The sequence below is a fragment of the Pelophylax lessonae genome, assembly GCF_965119305.1.
Source record: "Pelophylax lessonae genome assembly, chromosome: 1".
Classification (NCBI taxonomy): Eukaryota; Metazoa; Chordata; class Amphibia; order Anura; family Ranidae; genus Pelophylax; species Pelophylax lessonae.
In genome coordinates this window covers 449712029-449736788 of record NC_138768.1, presented here as the reverse complement: position 1 = coordinate 449736788, position 24760 = coordinate 449712029, and the positions used below count along the sequence as shown (strand labels likewise).

Here is a 24760-nt window from a genome sequence, read left to right as displayed (position 1 = left end):
CGCTATATAGGAGAGTGGGGTTCTAGTCGTATTTATGTGTAAATTTAGTATCAGTTTTATTAAATAAAGCTTGGTTGTTAGTTTAAAAAAAAAAAAAACTGGCTCCTAACTTTTTTAGCTGGCTCCTAGATTTCAGGCAAATTTGTCAAGCCCTGTAAAGCGGCTTGCTCTTGGGGTACTCACAGAAGAGGATGAGCCAGGAGCGCCAGCGGGGGACATGTGAAAAAAGTTCAGGGCCACTCTGTGGAATTATATTGCACAGAGCAGGCATGTTTAAGCCGGTTATTAAAACAAAAAACACAGCAACATGGGGCCCTCTCCTACTACAAGATAAATTAATTAGTCGGAAGCCCTCAACATGTCTCTAGCAGTTGACCGCATTGCCAGACAAACACACTTTCCCCTTTCTTTGGGCCATTCCTAGTGTCAAAAATGTAGGGGTTCAAATTACATCTGATCTAGATCAGTTGATGCAAACTTCAGATCTTGTAACTAATTCAAACACTCAACTTGAATCTCTCCTATCCTCCTTGCTCAACTGAAGGGGAGACGTCCAAGTTTTTTTGGAGGGGACAAAAGGCAGAGGGTCCGCATTTTGCTTCTAATGGTTCCAAAACTGAAAGGCAAAAGTGGGACTGCCTGATATTCAGTTGCATGTCAAAGCCCATCACTTAGCTCAAGTGGTTAGTTGGTGCACGAAAGCAAAATCTAAACTGTGGATCAGGATAGAGCAAAAGCATTCCTCGGTTCTTCTGTCCTGCCTTTCCTAACTCTCCTTGACACGTGTATCGTCTCTTTTAGCACATCTAACCATAGGGCCCCCCAGTTAAGGTGATTTCCTCTACAATTACCTACCACACCCAGTTTCTATGAACCCTATTTTAAGAATCTCGACTATTACCTGGATGCAGGCAAATTTCGCTTTTTACATCTAGCTCCATCTTATCGCTAAACCTTTCTTGACAGACATCCAGCCTTTTATAGACAGCTGGTTGGCTTATAAGTCTATCATTTTCTGAAATGCACAGCTGACAAATATGGCCTCTCTGAAAACTTCACACTGTTTTGAGTACCTGTGTTTGGATATGTCCATTGGCCCTCAATTTTTTATCTCAATTTTATAACCTGCCTCTGGCCCCTCCCGCAGGTTACATACCATCATATATATGCAAGTGGGAGGAAGACCTGCACATAACCTTTTCTGCGGCCCAAGTGGATCGTGCCATCTTGTTCACACACAACTCCTCCATTTCTAACAAAATTTAAAGAACAGGGATACAAGATTTTATGCCACTGGAATAAGGTCCCAACAACATTGCACAAGATTTTCCGGAATAGATCTAGCCTTTGCTGGAGATATAGCCAGAAAGAGGGCTCCTATTTGCACATCATTTGGACCTGCTCAAAAATACATCCTATCTGGGACCAGGTACGCCAGTTAGTGTTTAAGCTTACGTCAGTCGAATTGGGCTCTGATCCCGTTGCTTCATCTCAAAAGTGTCCCAATTTTGCAGTACAAATCCTCCCTTATGGTGCACCTTTTAAATGCAGCCCAGGCTTATGTCCTAGCTTTGTATGACCAACCCAAAGCAAAACTTTGTATTTCGTTTGGAGTGGAATTAGAGAGCCCATTAGGTTTTTATTGCTGTCTTTGCCCCCAGTTAGGGAGATTCACCCTCTCCATTTGTCCTTTTTGCCATTATTATGGAAAGTAAAAGAAAATCCCAAATTTTGGGTTGTCCCCAGAAAAAGTAATAGATGGAAAAATCTTCCAATGAAAACACTAGTTCTGGTGACATGGGGTCCCCAAGAGATTCCCTCTCACTTCCTGTCCCAAATGGGGCACAAATAGCAAAGAAAATAAAAAAAATCATAATGACAGGCGTTATGACCCTCCCTAAAATGCCTATAGTTCTACTTTGAGGATGCCCTTACCAGTCCTCCAGTAAGGCCACTTTTATGATCCTGTCAACTGCAAAAAAACAGCCCATGATTAAAGAAATTCTCAAAAAAAATGCATGGGAGAACATTCACTGGCTTTTTATGTCTCTCTCTCTCCCTGGAGGAGAGAAACTTTTCACTGCCGAAATGTTTCAAAATATCATCTCGTCTGGCCAGTGAGGGAGCAACACATGCAAGCAGGTCAATTTCACTGCTCACCTGTCCTCAAGAATGATCATGATGCGGATGACTTACAGTCAACAACATAAATGCTAGTCTGAAGTACGAGTGACATTGGCATAAAAGAGGCAATGAACGTTTTCAGTTGACAATCCCCAGAAAATGTAGTAAAGGCACCTAGACTAAAGGCTAAATTCACCTGAATTCAGGGTGTAAATTGCAACCTGTTACTAAAGCAACAGCCCAGCACCAATCTCCCACTGTGGCAACCCTTTTTAGTGTTGTGGTGTGAACAGGACACAAAACAATTATGTGCAGATTAACACAGGTCACTGCAGGGAGTGTAAAAGAGCCATAAAGGCTAGTGGATAAACAGTTAAAAGGTTGTGAATGCGAAAATTTGCTTAGCACTTACAATTATAATCCAGAAATTCGAAGACTTAAGCTGGCCATACAAGGATCGAAATTTGTCAGTTTCAGCAAATAAAAACTGTGTATCCAAGGCAGTTCCACACAGTAAAAAAAATATAAAGGCTTGCAAGGGACTCCTACCCCCCTGCTTAAAGCCTTGTTACTGGCAAGTCTGTAGTTTTCCCTAAAGCCCCGTACACACGTACCGATTGTTGGCCGACCGTTCGGCCGTCTTTTGTTCGGTGCTGTTGTGTTGGTTGAAATGTGTCCTAGACTGCACATGAATTTTGTCGGCCAACAACAACCAACTGCAGAAGTGATGTCATGTTCTGGTCTACTTTTCGTGTGCTTTTTCTTCACTGAGCATGCCCAGTCTTGATCACCACATTTTTGTCGGCCAATTTCTGTACTGACTGACGAACAATCGGCCGTTCTTTGTTGGCCAACAAAAAATGTAAAGCCTGCACACCAGATTTTGTCGGCCGAAAAGTCGCAGTCGGTTGCCGGAAGCATCATACTAACAAGCCGATAATCGGCCGATCGGACGTTGGCCGACTATTTACGGCCAACAATTGGTGCGTGTGTACGGGCCATAAGGCTACGTTCACAACTAGGCGTTGCTATTTTTACAGGCGTGTTTAGGTTAAATTGACCAATGAAAAGAAATAAAAATGCCTGTAATCTGCCAAAAAAGAAGTCCATGTACTTTTTTGAGCGACAGGTGTTTTGCTTAAGGTGACAGAACGCTCATATGTGAACAGGGACCATTGAAATGAATGGAATTTTGTTTTTAGCGCAGAGGCTTAGAGCAGAAAATCGGCTAGATGTGAACGAAGCCTAAAGGCTCTTGCACACCGCAATTCAAAGAAGCTCAAAGAAGATGTTCCTACAGGCTTTTCAAGCTTTTTTGAGCTCTCATTTTTTTCTGCCTAGAAACTCTCCTCCATGTTGGCCAATGTATCCATGCACACCATGGCTTTTTCAGGAAGAATTTACAGGCATATGCACTTAAGAGGCAGAAAAAAACCCCACTCAAACTCGCATTTTTGGAGATCAGCTTTTAAGCAGAAAAGACACCTAACTGCCCAAAAGCACGCAAAAAAGCATGAAAAAAACAAAAAATAAATAAAAATAACAGAAAAAATGAGCTGAGGGGAGGGTTCAAAAAAGCTCAATAAAAATGTGCAAAAGAAAAAGAGTACAAAAAAGCACAAGCTTTCTCAAGCTAAAACAGAAGCCTACAAAAAGCTTTATTTTTTTGCAGTGTGCATGAACCCCAATCGTCTTCAAGGACAGCTATCTGAGAGGATAAACATACATTACACTTTCAGGAGGGAAAACTGGCTGAAAACCCCCAATCTAAGGCTAGCCATAGACTGCAAATTTCTTTCCTGCAACCACGGGTTGCAGGAAAGAAATTTGCAGAATTCCCCCATCAACACAGACATTGCTGACAGGGGAATCCCTCCTGCCGAGCAATTTTCTGCTCCTTTAAGAATGATTGAGAAGACAATGATAATCAATCGCAAGTCAATCTGGCAGGCTGGTTTTACCCAAGTTGCCCGATCCACTTGGTACATTTAACCTGCCCATACACGGTTCGAATCTCAGCCATTTCCTGTTGAACTGCACAAGATGTGAACATCGTTTATGGCTGGTCTTAGATCACATCTTGATAACTATTCTTCTCCATATTCAGGCTGTCATACAACAGAGCTGAGGGCTCCAGTGTAACACCGGACCCCAAAAAAGGGGAATGTAGCAGAATTATAAAAAAACCTTGGGAGAACAGATTAACAGACACGAGGGATGAGAAACTCCATCTTGGGCAGATGCCAACAGACCGCCCTGTCCTGAAGAATCTATCTCCCAGACTAAAGTCCAATCTGTGATTTTAGGTATCCATCCCCTGAACTAATGATTCCTTCTGTGCAGAGAAGTCACGTTCGATTTTTTTTGTATCTACTGAAGGCAAAGAGATCCATGTCTAGCATCTCCCACCTGTCCGTGTTCGCTTAGAAAAAACAAACGGGCTTAATTCCTAATCTCCTTGCTATACCTGTGGTCTGCTAAAATAATCTGTCACGAGATTCTGAGTCTTTTTGAAAAAAAAAGACAAGGAGGTTAGACAGTTCTCTCCATGAAAGAATATCCTAAACTAGAGAAAGGTGCTGCTGGGGTATCATTGCCTGAAAGACAACAGTTACTCTCTACTTGAAGGAGAGTAATGCTTTACCTATGGCAAGTTCTTTGTTCCTGGAGGACTGGTTAACTAAATCCAATGCAAAGAAAAAAAAAAAAAAAAAAAAACTTTGCAGCCATCTGGAATGGAACTGGGTCCACACTAGCCCTGGACCGGCTGCCATCGTTAGATCTAAAGTCTGCATTAAGTCTTGTGTCTGATGGATAACTCTGGACGATCCTTGAACTTTCCCACCAAGGGGACTAATTTACAAAATCTTCTCCATAAGGGAATCTTTACTCCTTTGTGTCTGTAACCTAGAACAAATTACAAATTTACAAATTACTGAGACAGGCTCAGGTTGAGTTATCCAACATGATCCTCCGTCCTTGTCTCTGAAAAAGCAGATAGCGATCCAAACTTTACTTTTTCCTGCCCTGGGAAAAAAAAAAAAATCTGCAAATTGTCTAAATAAAGAACATATAGGAAGAAAAATCCAAATCAACTTCCCCATGATTATTGAAAAAAAAAAAAAAAAAACAATCGCTGAGTAGCTGGGGGTAATCAAAGCGAAGCACCCTGAACTGCCAGTGTTGCAGGCCCTTTAACATTTGGATTGCAAACATAAAGAAACATTGAAAAGACAGATGAATTGGAACATGCAGACAGGCATCCTGCAAGTCCACAAGAAACAGCAGGTTTCCCACTATATATACACTCACTGGCCACTTTACACACACAGTGCTCAGCAGAAATGAGTACACCCCAACAGATTTGTCAGGAAACCTTTCCTTTAAGAATCTAACATTTTTCTGTCGGACACTATACTACAAAATTTTCCTACAAATGCGAGCCATTGATTGCAACCAAGATTTGTTCATTTGCACACACAAAAAAAAAGTATTTTTCTTAACAAATCTATTCAACACCATGTTGCAAAAATGAATACAACCCAATGAAAGTCTTAGTGCCGATTCACACTAGTACGACTTGTCAGCCTGACAAGTCGCGGTCCAATGAGTAGTACAGGAACCATTGTAATAGGAGCGACACAAGTCGCCCCGACTTAGAAAAAGAGTTCTGTACTACTTCAGGGCAACCTCGGAGCGACTTGCATAGACATTCATTTTATGAAGTCCCTGCAAGTCGCGCCGAAGTCACGGTGCACGGGACTTCACAGGTCGCCCCCTAAGTCGTGCCGCTGCAGTGTGAACGGCACTTAGAAGCAAATTTTAGACAAAATCCTAATTACCAAGAATTCAACTACAGGTGAATCCAATTATTCATTAACCACTTAAGCCCCGGAAGATTTTACCCCCTTCCTGACCAGGGGGTATTTTGCGATTCGGCACTGCGTGACTTTAACGGACAATTGCGCGGTCGTGCGACGATGTACCTAAACTAATTTGGCGTCCTTTTTTTCCCCACACAGCGCTCTTTTGGTGGTATTTGATCACCTGTGCGATTTTTTGATCATGCGCTATAAACAAAAAAAGATCGTCAATTTTGCAAAAATAGCAATATTTTTCACATTTTTTTTTATATGAAATTCCCCCTAAAAAAAAATGTAAAAATCTAAATTTTTTAACATTTTCGGCCAATTTGTTTTATGCTACATATGTTTGGTAAAAAAAAAAAAAAAAAAAAAACGCAAAAAGCGTATTTTGATTGGTTTGCGCAAAAGTTATCGCGTTTACTAACAAAGGGAAAGATTTTTGTCATTTTTGATGTGGTTTTTTTTTAACGCGTAATGGCGGCGATCTGCGATTTTTTTTGCGGTACTGTGACATTGGGGTGGACAGATCGGACCCTTGACTGACATTTTTGACACTTTTGGGGTTACCAGTGACATTTCTACAGTAATCAGTGCTATACATATGCACTGTTACTGTAAAAATACACTGGTAGTGAAGGGGTTAACTTTATTTGGGAGGGAGGGGCTGTGTGTGTCCCTAGGGGCGTGCTTTCTACTGTGATTGGCTGTGGCTTGAGCTGTAAGGACACTGATCAACGGATCTACATAGTAGATCCGTGTGATCAGTGTCTTTACAGCGAGGAGAATGACAGGCAGCTTGTTTACACAAGCTGCCTGACTTTCTCCCTCTCCCCCGCCGATCGCAGAGTGGCCGGCGGACATAGAGTCCGCCGGTCACACGCGCGGGGGGGGGGGGGGTCCGTGACCACGCGGGGGCGCGCACTCGCTCCCTAGACCCTCACAAGCAAGCGACGTAGACCTACGTCAGTTTGCCTGTGAGGGGCTGACCGCCGACGTAGATAGTCGTGCGGCGGTCGGCAAGTGGTTAAACAGGTGTCCAGCAGACAGTTGATTATAAAAAAGGGTAGTACTTAACCACTTAAGCCCCGGAGGATTTGGCTGCTAAAGGACCAGGGGTTTTTTTGCGATTTTTTACTGCGTGACTTTAACGGACAATTGCGCGGTCGTGCGACGCTGTACCTAAACGAATTTGACGTCCTTTTTTTCCCACAAACAGAGCTTTCTTTTGGTGGTATTTGATCACCTGTGCGATTTTTTGATCACGCGCTATAAACAAAAAAAGAGCGTAAATTTTGCAAAAATAACAATATTTTTCACATTTTTTTATATGAAATTCCCCAAAAAAAAAAAGTAAAAATCAAAATTTAACATTTTTCGGCCAATTTGTTTTATGCTACCTATGTTTGGTAAAAAAAAAAAAATCGCAAAAAGCGTATTTTGATTGGTTTGCGCAAAAGTTATCGCGTTTACTAACAAAGAGAAAGATTTTTGTCATTTTTGGTGTTTTTTTTTTTAACGCATAATGGCGGCGATCTGCGATTTTTTTTTCGGTACTGCGACATTGCGGCGGACAGATCGGACCCTTGACTGACATTTTTGACACTTTTGGGGTTACCAGTGACATTACTGCAGTAATCAGTGCTATACATATGCACTGTTACTGCAAAAATGACACTGGCAGGGAAGGGGTTAACTTTATTGGACAGGGAGGGGTTAAGTGTGTCCTAGGGGCGTGCTTTCTACTGTGTAGGGACATGGCTATTGGTGTAAAAGCAAAGATCAACCGTTCTACATAGTAGAACGGTCAGATCTTCACTTTTACACAGGGAGAACTGACAGGCAGCTTGTTTACACAAGCTGCTCTGTCTTTCTCCCTTCACAGGAGCGATCGTAGTGTGGCCGGCGGACATCGAGTCCGCCGGTCACACGCACTGACTTGCCTGTGAACGAGCCGCGGCGGGCGCGCGCCTCGGCGGGCGCGCGCCCGCCCGCGATAGGCTCGCAAGTCAGTGACAGGCGAGTGACGTACCGATACGTCACTCTGCCTGGCCGGGGCTGACCGCCGCAGTATATAGTCGTGCGGCGGTCGGCAACCGGTTAAAGAAAACCTCTTCCCATTTAAGGGTGTCCGCAATGGAACCACATGAAAGAAAAAAGTCAAGGCCTTAGAAAATTTCTTTACACAAGAAAGATGAAGGCTACAAGATCAGTAAAGCTACAAGTTTTGAAAACTGCAGCTTCCTACTGAAATTAATGGAAATCACGGTAAAAATCACACTGGGATTTGCGTTTTTGAGTCTCTGAGTCAAATGTCCATTTTTCACAGGTGACCCAAAAACGCAGCAGTCAGAAATGTACAGGAAACGCAACTGAAACAGCAGAATCACGGTAAAAACGCATATGCGTTTTATCACGATTTTGCTACAGAGCAGTGTAAGTATACAACTTAGGGCCCTAAGTTGTATACTTACCAGGCCTATGGGGAGCAGGGTAATTTACTGTTCTCTGGCAGAGCTTCAGGTGCAGCTGCTATCTGACAATTCTAGGTGAATTAAACAGCAGGTTCCCTTCTTGATGATGTGGTTCCCCCCGACACTTCTGTCACTACTGTGTTTTGTAGTGCTGTAGGGTCAGCAGGACCAACCACAAAAGCAGGGAACCGGACACACTTGAAAGTGTCAGATGGTAGCAGTGACTGGAGCTCTGCAAGCAAGGAATCACCATGCGCCAGACTGCTAAGTATAAAACGTTTACAGGGAAAAACTGCTGAGGAGTCTTTATACTATTGACCAGGTTGCTTTATAGAATATCTGCATAATTTAAAAAGTTAAAAATGTACCCTCCAGGCACTTTCCGGGTCGGAAGGTGAGTATATATTCACACACCCCCATATAGCGGGTAAAATAAGTATTGAACACGTCATTTTTCTAGGTAAATATATTTCTAAAAAGGTAAAATTGACATGACATTTTCACCACATATCGGTAACAGCCCAATCAATCCATACAAAGAAACCAAAAAAAGTTATGTGTAATAAAATGAAATAACACAGGGAAAAAGTATTGACACCAGCTGAAATCTATGAGTAGTTGGAAAGCAATCCTGCCCCTTGTCAGTGCAAATTAATATCAGCTGTGTCAGTCTCAACTGATGGCCTACAAAAAGGTGTCATTACCAAGCTATCACACAAGAAACATCTCATAATGGGTAAAAGCAAAGAGCTCTCTCAAGATACTTGCAAAACATACCGATGGCATTGGTTACATAAGGATTTCTAAGCTTCTTAATGTTCTAGTGAGCACTGTTGGGACCATAATCCAGGAGTGAAAAGAACATAATTTCCCCATAAACTGGCCAAGACCAGGTGCTCCTCACAAGAATTCTGAGAGAGGAGTGAAAAGAATTATTAGAAGAGTTGTGCAGGAGCCAAGGGCCACTTGTGGAGAGCTTCAGAAAGATCCAGCAGTAGCAAGTACATATGTTTAAAGAAAACAACATGTAAAGCACTCAGCTGCCAAGGCCTGTATGCACTACCACCACACAAGACTCCATTGCTGCAGAAAAAGCACGCTGAAGCGCATTTAAAGTTACTGCACAACATTTATACAAGCCTGCAAAATACTGGGAGAATATAGTCTGGTCAGATGGGAACAAAACTGAACTGTTTGGATGCCATAATACACACCATGCTTGGAGGTCAAATGGCAATGCACATCACCCCAAAAACACCCCCCTACCAACAGTGAAGTTTGGAGGTGGGAACATCATGGTGTGGAGCTGTTTTTCAGCATACGGTACTGGCAAACTTTATATACTTGAAGGATGGATGAATGGAAAAATGTTCCAAGACATTCTTGATAAAAATCTGCCGCCATCTACCAGGATGATGAAGATGAAACGAGGCTGGACATTTCAGGAAGACAATGATCCAAACACAAAGCCAAGGAAACTCTCAATTGGTTTTAAAGAAAGAAAATAAAGCTGCTAATGGCCCAGCCAATCACCTGACTTGAATCCAATAGAAAATCTATAAAATGAACTAAGGATCAGAGTTCAGCTCTGCCCCCCCCCCCCCGCGCTCACTGGAGTGCTGGGCTGTGGAGGGGTGGGAGTGGCCAGCTCAGGCTCTCAGCAGCTTCCTGAGAAGCGGAGTTCCGGTTCAAGCATGTGGGTGGATCCCAACCATATGGTCGCCATCTTGGACTGTCTCTGTGACATCAGCGGGCATCAGCCCACTGTCTGCTGAAAACGGATCACAGGAGTGCAAAACGATCTGCACTCCTGTGATCAGCAGGAGAAGTACAGCCAAACAAGGTTTGGCTATACTTCTCCTTTAAAGTACCATTCAGCTCCAGCTTGTAAACTGGGGTGCCAAGGTTCGCCATCACTGCCCAAGGGGATGGGACTCACCGGATGAACACACAGATCCATGATCCTACATATCAGAAAGACAGGATACCTGTGTTCATCTCTTGACAGAACAGCTGTCTGCCTGGTTTACATCAGCAGATCATCATTCTATCTCCATGGGGAGCGATCGCAGGTGGCCAACGGACATCGCTTCCACTGATTGGCTACCCCTCTGGCCAATCGGTGCACGCGCCCACGCTGGCTAGTGCAGGTACGTCGTTTCGTGCAATAGAGCCGACCTGCCACAGTATAAAGTGGTTAAAGTGGCAAACAGCACTCCCATAAGGATGTGTGTTCAACACTTACAAACTGGAGTGGAATGATACTTTAAAAGCTTCAGAAAATCTTGCTGGAAGCTCTGAATATACTTTGTCAAAGCTTGCTGTTCACAATGCTCTTATACAAGCTAAAGCCTGTTTAAGAACAGGTCTAACTCAGCAAGAAGTGTGTTGGCCCTATATAAAGAAACCACTTTTTCCTCAGAGAGAAAGGGTCTGACTTTGCAGCATGCTGGCAGCGGATTGTCTTTTCTTCTCCGGCTGTGGCTGCTTTCTAAAGAAAACCCAAAACTGTTGGCTCGTTTCCACTGAGCTTTCTGGTACGGTTCGGTACGGTATTTTTGCCGTTTCAATTGTGAATGGTACACTAATTTCGAACCGTACCACTTTTTTTGGTACCCTTTCGTTGGGGTACCAAGCACATTAGTACCGTACCAACAGGGTGGAGCTACACTCTGCAGAACTTTGATTGGTTGACAGAGAATAGTCTATCACAGCTTTCCTGCTACACCACGCCTATCATGAAAGGGTACTATTGGCAGTGGAAACACAATGTGTACTAGGGCTGAATGATAGTCGATATGATATCGACTATCGTTCTGCGGGCGTGGGCGATATTCATATTGCCGAAGACACGATATTTAGCATTAGGCAAGGGTCGTGGCCGGAAGACGTGCGGGACGGACGCGGCTTGTGAGAGCTCCGATACCGCCGTACAGATTCCTCAGCAATCCTCCTAAATCTCCCCTATTCAGGGAGAAAAAACAGCTTGGGGAGACCCATCGAGGCACCAGAGACCAATAGTGCCCGGTATTGCGGAGGAAAGACTCCGTTCTGAGGAGTGCAGAGTTGAGGCCTACACAGGCACAGAAGCCGCGGCCTTGCCTAGATCGGAGCGCGCTCGTGGTTCCCGATAAGGCCTACTTACTCCGCACTCATTCGGGACTTGCCTTCATCCCCCGGGTGCCCCCAAAGCCATACACAGACCTCCTAATCTTCACAAAAAGGACCCCAGTGTACTCATATCCCTCAGCAGGCTGTGCCGACCGCCATCTTGGCTGCACAGGGGGACACAGATCCACAGCAGACTGCAACTCTCTCACCTTGTTCAGCAATCCCCCCTTGCATAGAACTTTTAGCAGCCGCTCTACAGCATTAGGCAGGGAGAAGTCGGGACTCGGGGGGAATCTTCTACCACCACTGTGAGTCCCGACTCTGCCTAATCCACACTGTCAGTGTCTTCTGCATTCCACCCAGTTAAAGTGGAGTTCCACCCTAAATTTATACTTACCTCCATCTTCTCGCTCCGGGTCACCTGAAAAACAAATGGATAATCGCAATTTTTTTTTTTTTTTTTTTTACTTACCTCGTAGAGAAGAAAATATACTTACCTTACTTCCTCCTCCTCCTCCCCTCGGCGGCCACGGCCCGTCACTTCCTGGCTTCGCAATGATTCCTGGGAGCTGAACGTCATCGCTCCCAGGAATCAATGCGCCTGCACCGGCCCCACTCGTCACTTCCGGGGTGCGCGCGTCATTCCCTTCTAAACAGCTTCTGGGCATGCCCAGAAGCTGTGGAGGGATGACGCGCGCGCACCGGAAGTGACGGCGGGGCCGGTGCAGTGCATCGTGGGACCGAAGAAAATGGAAGAGGACGCAGAAGAGGATCGCGCTGGCTTCAAGCTGCCCACACCTGTGATGGCAGCGCTGGACAATACATTTTCAAGGTAAGTATTTCTCCTAAAAGGTAAGTGCAACCCGGGACAGATCAGAGGCTATCCATTGTGGAATGTACTAGCCCTGACTGTCCCGGGGCTATTTTTGATTAAAAAATGTATTCCGAGGGTGGAACTCCGCTTTAAATATCGCAATATATTTAGTTGAAAAACGAATATCGCAATGTACTTTTTTCCCCAATATCGTGCAGCCCTAATGTGTACCGTACCGAACCGTACCACTCAGTGGAAACGAGGCATAAGTCTGCGCACCTTTTGTTCTGATGCCCCCTGGAATATGAGGGTTCTTCAGAAAGTTTCCACACTAACTCGAGATATATATATATATATATATATATATATATATATATATATATATATATATATATATATATTTATATTTATTTATTTATTTTGAAGACCCCTTGTACACATAGCGGATTTAAACTGAAAGTTCGGTTGGGTTTCAACTGACTGCTGCAGGTGGCTACAATTTAGTTACATGTGTTGCAGTTTGCGCATACCTGTAAGTTCCAATGTAGACATGTAAAATATAGTGACAAGTGCACACATAGTGAGAACAGCCATGCCCCACCCTGTACTGGCAGTATATACACCTTTCCATAGCCTGCCTTGTGATCACTGACACCAGGGCCTCCTAGTGCAGGCATGACTAGGCCTCTTTCCAAAACCCTATAGGAATAAAGGGCCCACCAATATACCTTACAGTCCCCCATCGTACTAGGACTCCAGGCTAGTAATACTCCCTCCGTCATCTCCCCCACCCCATGACATACAGCCTCAGCCCTCCCAAAAATTACCAACCCACATTCCAAGCGTATCATCCCTTGCTCCTGCCCACATTATGCCCCTGACAACCCCGCAGCCCTCTAGTCCTGCCATACAGAGGTTTACATACCATCTTCAACTACCTCCACCGCCTCTTTAGGGCTCCTCCGGCCTCACCAGCTCACACAAACCCGCCGCGAGAGATTCTCCCGACCAAACCGCCAGTCATTGGACGTTCGGCCGGAAAGAGCCGTCTTTGATTGGCTTCCTTTCCTTTCTGTCAGCAATCCGGCCTTCTAACTGGCTCTCTATGTCCGCCCCCTCCCTTCCTGACGTAGACCTGTACAGGGTAGGTTGCACGGGAAAAGGCGTCCGCTCTCGCCGCTAGACTCGCTGTTGGTTGGCAAACGCAGCTCAGCTCAAGGTGTTCTGGGAGATGTAGTCTTTAGGCGTAGGCAGCCACGTGATGTATCCCGCACAGGTCAACAAGGCTAGCGAGAGTGCGTTTTTCCTAGGGTGGTTGAGAAATAGAGTCCTATCCGAATTTGCTACTGGAAGTGACGTTCAGACGAGCACAACTTACTGCGCATGTGCTATGCACTCTAAGATAGGCGCTATGCGTTCCAAAAGCTTTCCTAATGTGACAGAACACAAAGCAGTGGCAGACATCTTCTTACATCCAGGCAAGTCTTGAGTTTTACATTTATTTTAGCAGTAAAGTCACCTTATATACTGAAATAGACAATTTTACCACAACCGAGTGAAATAGTCTATTTCACTATATAATCAGTTTATCGCTGAACAGTACAGGGTGTACCAAGATGGCCGTCGCCACCTTCTACCTGCAGGTTTCTCGCTAGATTTACTATATTACATTAATAATAGAAATGTAATACTGTGATTCAGTCAATAAGGTGAGTTTACTGCTAAAACAAATGTAAACTCACCTTATTGACTGAATCACAGTATTACATTTCTATTATTAATGTAATATAGGAAATATAGCAAGAAACCTGCAGGTAGAAGGTGGCGACGGCCATCTTGGTACACCCCGCACTGCTCAGTGACAAACTGATTGTATAGTGAAATAGACTATTTCACTCAGTCGCGTCAAAATAGTCTATTTCAGTATAATATAAGGTGAGTTTGCTGCCAAAATAAATGTAAAATTCAAGACTTGCATGGGTGTAAGAAGATGTCTGCCGCTGCTTCGTGTTCCGTCACATTAGGAAAGCTATTGGAATGCATAGCAGCCATGTTAAAACGTATGGCGCATGCACAGTAAGATGTCCTCATCTGAACTTCACTTCTGGTTGCAGAATCTTGATAGGTAGCGTTATTCTGATAGAACAAGGGCGGTTGAGAAATGGCATTGCTCTTAACTTAGGGCAGCAGTGTCAAACTCAAATTTCATTGCCACATCAGTATTTTGGTTGCCCTCAAAGGGCCGGTTGTATCTGTTAGATTAGATATCGTCGCTACTTTGACATTAAATACCGGGGTTATGGCAGCTAGGTATTTTTTTAATGGGCAGGCAGGTGGTCCTATTTCTCATAAAAGTGGTCCCAGCAGCGGGATCACTTTTATGGGCGGCGGGAGAGGTGCACCCTCCCCTCCCGCCGCTTCCTGGTTGTTTACCAGACCTGTCGGTAGCAGGGAAAACGATCTGGTCTTCTCCCCTCCTAGGCAGGAAGTTGAGTGAGGGCAAGATGGCCCCCACTCAACTCTATGGACTTGGAGCACTGGAGCGATGTCATACATCGCTTTCTCCCAACAGCCTAGTGCCCAGCTTCGGCCCGCGGGCCTTGTGTTTGACACATGTGACTTAGGGGATTTAAGGCAAAGGCTTCATGAACACAGGGGATTAGGAAAATAAACAGCATGTGTTACTGTCAGAATTAGGGTCCTTTCACAGGAACAATCCAATCAGATCCGCCTGTTAGTTTTTCAGGTGGACCGGATCAGATGCTCCATGCATCCCTATGGGACATCTCCACTGACACCCGCTGCTTTTCGCTTCTGATCCTATCCGTGAAATCCGGACGGATGGAAACCCTATTTTCCATCCGTCCAGCGGATCGGATGAGAACGGACAGGCAGTCCATTCTCATCCGATTCCCCCATAGAGGACAGCAGGGATCTAACAGCTCCGTCTCCGCACACAGAGCGGAGACGGAGCTATCATCCGCCTGATCGGCAGATCGATCCCCGGCTGAGCAGAACGGCTCAGTTGGCGGATGCAGGCCGTGTGAAAGGCCCCTTAGGCAGATAAAAACACCTGTGATGTTACAATATGTATGTGCGTGTGGCGTGAGCGTAAATGCTCTCTACTGGCCAGAATATTTAAATTATTCTGGTCACTGTAATGCATGTACGCACGTTTTCTGCTCAAAAGCTCCTCTCAGAATGCGCCTTTGGTGTTTTTTTTTTTTTTTTTTACTGCAAATGTTCCTGTATATTAATACGCCTGCGCGTGGACACTTAGGCCTCATACGCACAGACGTATGAAAAAATGCCCAAAATATGCTGCTGAAAGATGGCAGATAAATGCCTCTAGTGCCTGTTTACGTGTAAACTGATTCTACTGGCTAGAATATTCAGTTTATCCAGTTGAGGGCCGAGCCTATTTCTGACATTTTTCCCCAAATCGCCTTTTAGGACAGCACCTGCAGAGAGTGTAGCGCCACCCAATTTTTCCAGGAAACACTGCAGCCTTTAAAATTCCTCCTCTTCCACCATGCCTACTGTGATTGTGTTTCCTCTGCCATGGTGGAAGCAGTGCAGGAACCGGTTAGGAGGGCTGCGCTGTCTCCAGGTGGAGAAAAGGGTAGGCTTACCTCTAGGCTTTTTTGACGTGACATGACCATCCCAACACCCCTCCCAGGTGTAGCGGAGGGGTGTGTTCCGGAGCCCCCAGTCCTTCCAGCTCAGGGGAGCAGTGCCATGTTGGGGGTCTAGTCTGTGTGCCCGGGAGCTGCAGGTTGCGGGCTGGCAGGCATTTCAAGCAGGGAGCCGTGCTCGCGGCTGTCCCCACATGTCGGTTCCAGGTCCTCGGCCAGCGAGTGTATCATTTGCAATAGACGGGACTTCCGGCGAGGGGGTGGCGGCCGCTGGAACACAAGGGTCAGGGGGCGGGTCAAAAGGTTGGTGCTTCTTTTTCCGGTCCTGAAGACGTAGGGACCCTGGAAGTGTGGATTTAAAACAGATGGCAGTTCTGTCACTTTCCGCTGCACACTCTGCACGAGATGGAGAAGAGCACTGCAGCATCGGCAGAAGCAGGAGCCGCAAGCACCAGCCAGGCCAAGGTAAAAGTGGTACAGTGGTGCCTCTATCGTCAGTATTGGCCTTATCGTTGGCTGTTGTATTTCCTTCTGTGGGAGCCTGCTCTGTAAGTGCTGTGATTACTGTTCCCAGCCTTACAGTTTAGGCAGGGACTCTGTCTTTTAGTGTTGGCTGGTTAGTGCACAGGGCCCAGGGGCCTTTTTTCTCCTTCTGAGGTGGTAGTAATCTGTTCACTCTGGTAGCCATCAGTCTCAGCTGTTAGGTGACTGTTGGCTTTTTGTTAATGTTTTGATTTCAGGTCAAAGCCACAGTTAAATCTAAAGGATCTCCCTCAGTTCAAAGGAAGTGTCCTTCTTGCAAAAACCTCCTGAGAGATTCAGGGTCAAAACTGCTGTGCAAAACTTGCATAGCAGACCTTAATAAAGAGGAATCTTCACAGCAATGTAAACACTTGTTTTCTTCCGTGAAGGAGTTAACGGATACTTTAGGTTCAGTTCGTTCCTTATTAGTTAAAGTGCCAGCAACACAGACAGACTCCCAGCAAAGTACTTCATCCAGCTCCGTGGCATCCACCTCAAAGTGGGCAGAGGCCAGCGACTCAGAGGAAGAAGCAAGTACATTTCTTTCCCTCAGGCTACATTCACACCTGAGCGTAGCGTTTTTCGCGCATTTTTTTACCGCGATTTTACCGCGATTTTTACCGCGATTTACAGGCGTTTTTTGTGCAGGCTTTTTTTGATTGAATAGATACCAATGGAAAACGCCTGTAATCTGCCCAAAAAGAAGCTCATGTACTTTTTTGAGCGTTGGGCGTTTTGTAAACAGCGTCAAAACGCTCAGATGTGAACAGGGGCCATTGAAATGAATAGGATTTGTCTTGTTGGGCGTTTTGAGAGCTGATCCTAGAGCAGAAAAACTCCCCAAAAACGCCTAGATGTGAACGGAGCCTTAAGGATACGGATGAGGAGGAAGAAGATATTTCTAGAACTTCTAAATACAAATTATCTTTGGAAGAAATAGATGATTTGCTTAAAGCAATCCATACTATTTTCGAGATCCAATCCAGGAGGAGAGGGTTCAATTCTCCGTATATGACAGAATGTATCAGGGACTGGATGAATCCAAACATAGGGTATTACCAGTTCATAAGGTTCTGTCGGGGACAATCAAAAAAGAGTGGAATAATCCTGAAAGGGCTCCTTTTTTCTCCAATACCCTTAGGAGAAGGCTCCTCTTTCAAGATGATGAGACCCATGTTTAGAATAAAAGGCCCAGGGTGGATGCAGCCTTTTCTCAAGTCTCTCGTCGCACAGATTTGGCGTTCAAGGATATGGGCGTCTTAAATGCAATGGGTAAAAGGGAAGATTCTTTCCTAAAAAGGCATGGGATTCCACCGCGTCCAGCCTTAAGCCAGCTATGGCATCCACAGTTGTTGCAAGAAATTTGGAGTGCTGGTTAGAACAGCTTAAAGGGCATGTGGAATCGGGGACATCAAGAAAAGATTTACTCGAGTCCTTCCCAATATTGTTGAAAGCAGTCAAGTATATGGCTAATACAGAATCAATCAAAATGTCTGCAAGAGCCTCAGCACTGGTCAACTCGGCCAGATGCGCAATTTGGCTCAAAACTTGGTCAGGTGACTCGGCTTCCAAGACCAAATTGTGCGGAATACCTTTTTCTGGGGATTTCCTGTTGGGGCCAGATCTGGAAACAGTCTTGGATAGAACAGCTGATAGAAAGAAAGCCTTCCCTTCTAAAAAGAAGCAGCCTGTCAAGAAAATTTTTCATCCTATTCCTCAGTCCCAGAGACGTAGACAACAGGACCAGAAGACCAGGTGGTCCTCCTAGAGGGGCAAGGAAAGAGGTGGGGTGCTTTTTAGACCCCCCAGATCAATCCACCAAGAGCAAATGACAGCCTCCACTAGTTGGAAGGAAGGTTATCGGTTTTCCTCCCACAATAGGAGATAACCTCAAGTCCCTTCGTCAGGAACATCATCGACCGGGGTTACAACCTGGAGTTCTCGGAAACACAACCAAGCAGGTTTTATGTCACCACTCTCCCAAGGGACAAAGAAAAAGCTTCTGCCCAATGATGTCCCTTTTACAGGTGCTGATGCAGCAGTAAGTTATAATCCAATTCCCCAAAGAACAGCAAGGCCGGGGCTCTTATTCACACATATTTTAGATAAAGAAACCTTCTGGCAAATATCGGATGATCCTAAACCTAAAGATTCTAAACAAATCAATACGGTACAAACACTTCCGGATGGACACAATATTCTCGGCGACAAAGCTGCTGTCCGAAGGGTGTTTCATGACGTCTTTATATCTGAGGGATGCTTATTTTTCACATCCCAATAGCCCAGTCTTGTCAAAAGTTTCTCCGGCTCACTGTCAACTTGGGGGAATTGATATGGCATCTTCAATTCAGGGCTCCTCCCTTGGGTCTGTCATCCTCCCCGAGGGGGTGCACAAAAGTGATGGCAGAAGCGCTGGAACAGCTGAGATTGAGGGGATCTCCATTGTCCCTTATCTGGATGACCTCTTGCTCTTCGCAGACTCCAGAAGTCAGATGTTAGCAAACCTTCAAGAGACCCGACCCTACCTGGGGTGACTCCTAAATTTGGAACAGTCCAACTTGATTCCAGGACAGGAGGTTCACTTTTTGGGGTACACAATAAATTCAGTACTTCAGAAAGTTTTTCTTCCTCTAGAAAAAATAGTAAAGTCCAGTCCGTGGTGGGTCAGATTCACACCAACCTCAAGGTGACGGTTCGGGTAGTTATGGCAGCAATAGGGCTACTTACCTCATCCATACCAGCCGTCCAGTGGGCCAGGCAACATTCTTCCCCGCTCCGAATGGACATTCTACAGAAATGGTCACATCTAAAGCCCCTAGAGAAGCCAATTAGGATTGACGAGAGGGTGAAGAGGGCTCTCTGGTGGTGGCGAAACCCTTTTAATCTGACAAAGGGCCTGTCATGGTCTTTTCCTCCTAACCAGGGGTAGGGAACCTATGGCTCGCGAGCCAGACGTGGCTCTTTTAATGGCTGCATCTGGCTGGCAGACAAATCTTTAATAAAGGGGGGCGTGTCCGGACATGAGCCGCGCTGGACGTGTAGTCCCAGAGCTCCGCCGCGTCTACCAGTCAATCCAGTGCCATCCGCGTAGCTGTGCCCAGTGCCAAGGAGATTTCTGCACCCATCTACGGTACACTTTGAGGGCTACCCATCGCTACCCTCAGTTCGTCTCTGGGTGACCGGATTGCCGTGCTACGGACCCCGCAGCCTACTCGTGGTACCGCCGCCGGCTCGTGTGCTGTGCATCTGAGGGCCTTGGCAATAACCGTCCGGTAAGGAGACCTGCCACCCGCTCCCTGTGCCCCTTTGACACCATCTCCTTCCCCTCTGACACCCGGGGACCCGCGGGAGCTGCCTCTCACATCCACTTCTGAGGCCTTTAGCGGCCGGCCGCCAATTTCTCAGGGCCTATACTCACCTCCATCACTCACAGGCCTGCAGGCGCTTCACCACTCCAGCCTCATTGCATACATGCCTGCTCTGCTCTCTTCCCGACTGGACTCAAGGCACTTTCACACGGCTCCATCTACTCGCTGTATAGCTGCGGCCCATGAATATGAATATTAAATAAAGGTTTCCTGACCCCTGAAATATAGTGTATGGCTCTCACGGATTTACATTTGAAAATATGTGGTGTTCATGGCACTCTCAGCCAAAAAGGTTCCCGACCCTTGCTCTAAACAAACGGCTGACCATGGATGCTAGTGCATGGGGCTGGGGGGCCCATCTAGACGACCGTACTGTTCAAGGGTTGTGGTCCAAGACTGGCGAGAAATCAACATGTTTAGGTCCTGTCGGACAACATGACGGCAGTGGCCTATGTGTCAAAACAAGGGGGAACAAGGAGCAGGAGTCTCTCGGATCTGGCCATGCAGCTACCTACCAGGGCAGAACAAAATGTAGCTTCTTTTACAGCAATTAACCTGAAAGGATCCCAAAATCTCCTGGCAAATCTCCTAGGCAGAAAGAGGATAGTAGAAGCAGAATAGAGCCTAAACCAGGAAGTCTTCCTGATGGTTGCGGAAGTCTGGGGCTATCCTCAGGTCGATCTATTTGTGAACCAGCAAAATGCAAAAGCACCAATATTCTTTTCTCTTCACAGAGAGGATCAGGCCTGGGGTCTAGATGCCCTTGCTCATCCGTGGGACTTCCCCTTGTGCTATGCGTTCCCCCCTTCCAGCTGATACCTGTGGTCCTCAGAAAGTTCAGATCGTCTACAATTGACGGCTTGGTTTCTGAAGAAGACCTATTAAGGGCTAGGGGACTTTCAGAGAAGCCTATTACCACCCTTCTTTCTAGTAGAGAAAAGGTGACCAGGGCTATCTACATGAAGGTGTGGAAGAAGTATAATTCCTGGTGTTCTTTCAAGGGACTTCAAGTTAGGATTATAATTTCAGTTTTGGAATTCCTCCATGAAGTAATGGAGAAGGGGCTGGCAGCAAGCACACTAAAAACTCAAGTGGCGGCTCTTTCAGTTTTGTTTGAGAAAACATTATTGCAAGAAGCTTTAATTATTAGGTTTTTCAGGGCCTTAGCACAAAATAGGCCAGTAGCCCTTAAAGTTTTTCACAAATGGGATTTGTTCCTTGTGTTACAATGATTCACTAAAACTTTGTTTGAAACTTTAGAGGAAGCATCTCTGAAGAATTTAGTTCTTAAAACTATTTTTCTGGTAGCGATCACATCGACCCAAAGAATCAGTCAAATTTTCTTCCCTTTTGAAATTAAGCAAGCATAACATTGATGATTCATGGTAATTATTGAAAAATTATAAAAATGGTTGATTGTATTGAGTCATTGAATATAACGGAAGTGTATTTCCTTTTTCTCCTCCTTTTTTGTTTGTTTTGTTGATTTGTCTGTATATAAATTCTTTTTGGAAAATCAAATAAAAATTTACTAAAAAAAAAAAAAAAAAATTCAGACTTTGTCAGTCTCAGATCCTTTTTTAGTTATTTTTCCGGACCAAGTAATTCTCAAAACAGATCCGGCTTTTCTTCCTAAGATTTCTACGTCTTTTCATCGTACTCAGGAAATAGTGCTACCTACCTTTTCTTTGGCTCCAGCTAATGCTAAGGAAAAGGCCTTCCATACTTTAGATGTGAGAAGATGCCTGATACAATATCTATCCTTAACCAAAAATTTCAGGAAAAAAAAAATACATATGGCTGAATAGTCCTATCGTTGCCATCTTGTGGGGAAATATCATATTACAAGTTCTACCTTTATATAGAATTGCCCTCTCACAAAGAAAAAAACTCAAATAGGGAATCAAGGGATCTAGTATTCTATCTCATTGTGAAATGGGCAAATGCTTCAGAATATCAGAAAAGGTTTCAAAACCCATTCTCTGTCAAAGCCTTTCAGGGAAGTTCATAACCGTGATCTGTCATGTTGGAAGTTCTGTGGAATAGACATCATCCAGGATCATTGGAGAGTGTCTAACCAGGTTAGGGACATCTCCAAGAATAAAACATTCTGGATTTTTGAGTTAAATTCTTTACGACCAAATTGATTAAATGTGGAGTTGGACTTCAATTGCTTCATCTCAGATGCATAGATGTAATTAGTAGGATTTGCCATAATATTTGAGTTATTTTCTTTGTGAGAGAGCAGTTATATATAAAGGTAGAGCCTGTAATATGAAATTTCCCCACTAGATGGCAACGATAGGACTATTCAGCAATATGTAATGTGTATATAAACCAGGAAGTTTTAACCCTGTGTTTTTTTATAATTGTAATCGATTATTTTAAATTTATGTTAGTTTTATTTTAATGCTTTATGAGAATTATAGATTTGAAAATGTATGTAATGTAATTCTGTCTGTGTTATGTATATTGGAGATCCGTAGAGCTCTAAGGACTTCTTCTGAAATTGGTGCCTCGGTAGAACGCAAGGGGTAATTCCTTAAGTCTGGTGGCTTCTGGGCAGGTTCACAGAATTCTGGGACAGTTTTCCATCAGTTAAGATGGAGGACTTGGTAACAACTAAGGGCGGCAGTAGAACTATTTAACGATGGTTGGGCATCTTTCAATCACATCCTGAGAAGAGGTCCATTAGACGAAACGCGTCAGAGGGTGACGCCAGAAATTATGTAATCGCGCACCAGAAGTGCCGGGGTGGTAATTTCAACTGTAGTTTTTAGGCGTTTTTACAAGTAATTGTTTGTAAGTAGATTTAGTACACTATATTTTGACTTTTTACTGCTGCACTATGAGCCCTTCTAGAGACTATATTTCACAGTTTGGCACTTGAGCATGCGACATAATGTGAGTGGTTTGGCACTTTTTTTGCACAAGTTTATAATTTAAAGCGGTATCACACAATTTTTAATTTTTCATTCTTTGGAGGTTATATGCATCTTTTTTGAATGTGAGAGCGAGGAATTCTTATCAGGGAGGATTATTTGAGGACGCATTATTAATCTTATGTTTGGTAAGGTATATGAAGTAATTGATGCTCATATATATGCACAGCGGACGAGACACTGGGTTTTAAAGGGACACACGCATATATAAACACACTTTTGCAAGTAATATGGTTTTTGAGTTGGTGAATCAAGCTATGTTGCAGTATTACACTATGTGAATTTATTTAATTTCTTAGAGCTTACAAATACCGAATTGATGAGAGGAGAAGAGGAAGCCTCCTGGGGGAGAGGTTCAGACAGAGTGACAATCACATGGGAATATTATGGAAACTCTATTTGAGATATACAGTGGGTACGGAAAGTATTCAGACCCCCTTAAATTTTTCACTCTTTCTTATATTGCAGCCATTTGCTAAAATCATTTAGGTTCATTCTTCTTCCTCATGAATGTACACATAGCACCCCATACTGACAGAAAAACACAGAATTGTTGACATTGTTGCAGATTTATTAAAAAAGAAAAACTGAAATATCACATGGTCCTAAGTATTCAGACCCTTTGCTCAGTATTTAGTAGAAGCCCCCTTTTGATCTAATACAGCCAGGAGTCTTTTTGGGAAAGATGCAACAAGTCTTTCACACCTGAATTTGGGGATCCTCTGCCATTACTCCTTGCAGATCCTCTCCAGTTCTGTCAGGTTGGATGGTAAACGTTGGTGGACAGCCATTTTTAGGTCTCTCCAGAGATGCTCAATTGGGTTTAAGTCAGGGCTCTGGCTGGGCCATTCAAGAACAGTCACGGAGTTGTTGTGAAGCCACTCCTTCGTTATTTTAGCTGTGTGCTTAGGGTCATTGTCTTGTTGGAAGGTAAACCTTCGGCCCAGTCTGAGGTCCAGAGCACCCTGGAGAAGGTTTTTGTCCAGGATATCCCTGTACTTGGCTGCATTCATCTTTCCCTCGATTTCAACCAGTCGTCCTGTCCCTGCAGCTGAAAAACACCCCCACAGCATGATGCTGCCACCACCATGCTTCACTGTTGGGACTGTATTGGACAGGTGATGAGCAGTGCCTGGTTTTCTCCACACATACCGCTTAGAATTAAGGCCAAAAAGTTCTATTTTGTTCTCATCAGACCAGAGAATCTTATTTCTCACCATCTTGGAGTCCTTCAGGTGTTTTTTAGCAAACTCCATGCGGGCTTTCATGTGTCTTACACTGAGGAGAGGCTTCTGTCGGGCCACTCTGCCATAAAGCCCCAACTGGTGGAGGGCTGCAGTGATGGTTGACTTTCTACAACTTTCTCCCATCTCCTGACTGCATCTCTGGAGCTCAGCCACAGTGATCTTTGGGTTCTTCTTTACCTCTCTCACCAAGGCTCTTCTCCCCCGATAGCTCAGTTTGGCCGGACGGCCAGCTTTAGGAAGGGTTCTGGTCGTCCCAAACGTCTTCCATTTGAGGATTATGGAGGCCACTGTGCTCTTAGGAACCTTAAGTGCAGCAGAAATCTTTTTGTAACCTTGGCCAGATCTGTGCCTTGCCATAATTCTGTCTCTGAGCTCTTCAGGCAGTTCCTTTGATCTCATGATTCTCATTTGCTCTGACATGCATTGTGATCTGGAAGGTCTTATATAGACAGGTGTGTGGCTTTCCTAATCAAGTCCAATCAGTATAATCAAACACAGCTGGACTCAAATGAAGGTGTAGAACCATCTCAAGGATGATCAGAAGAAATGGAAAGCACCTGAGTTAAATATATGAGTGTCACAGCAAAGGGTCTGAATACTTAGGACCATGTGATATTTCAGTTTTTCTTTTTTAATAAATCTGCAACAATGTCAACAATT

The 24760-nt window shown here is 44.6% G+C and overlaps 1 protein-coding gene across 1 annotated transcript in view; it reads right to left on the bottom strand.

Annotated features, from left to right (window-relative positions):
• Positions 1 to 13446, bottom strand: part of DDA1 (DET1 and DDB1 associated 1) — a 36497-nt gene extending 23051 nt beyond the window's left edge. The window contains exon 1 of the mRNA XM_082268261.1: positions 13312 to 13446. Coding sequence (XP_082124387.1) covers positions 13312 to 13314 — 3 coding nt within the window. The 5' untranslated portion in view covers positions 13315 to 13446. The remainder of the gene's footprint in view (positions 1 to 13311) is intronic.
• Positions 13447 to 24760: the final 11314 nt, after the last annotated feature.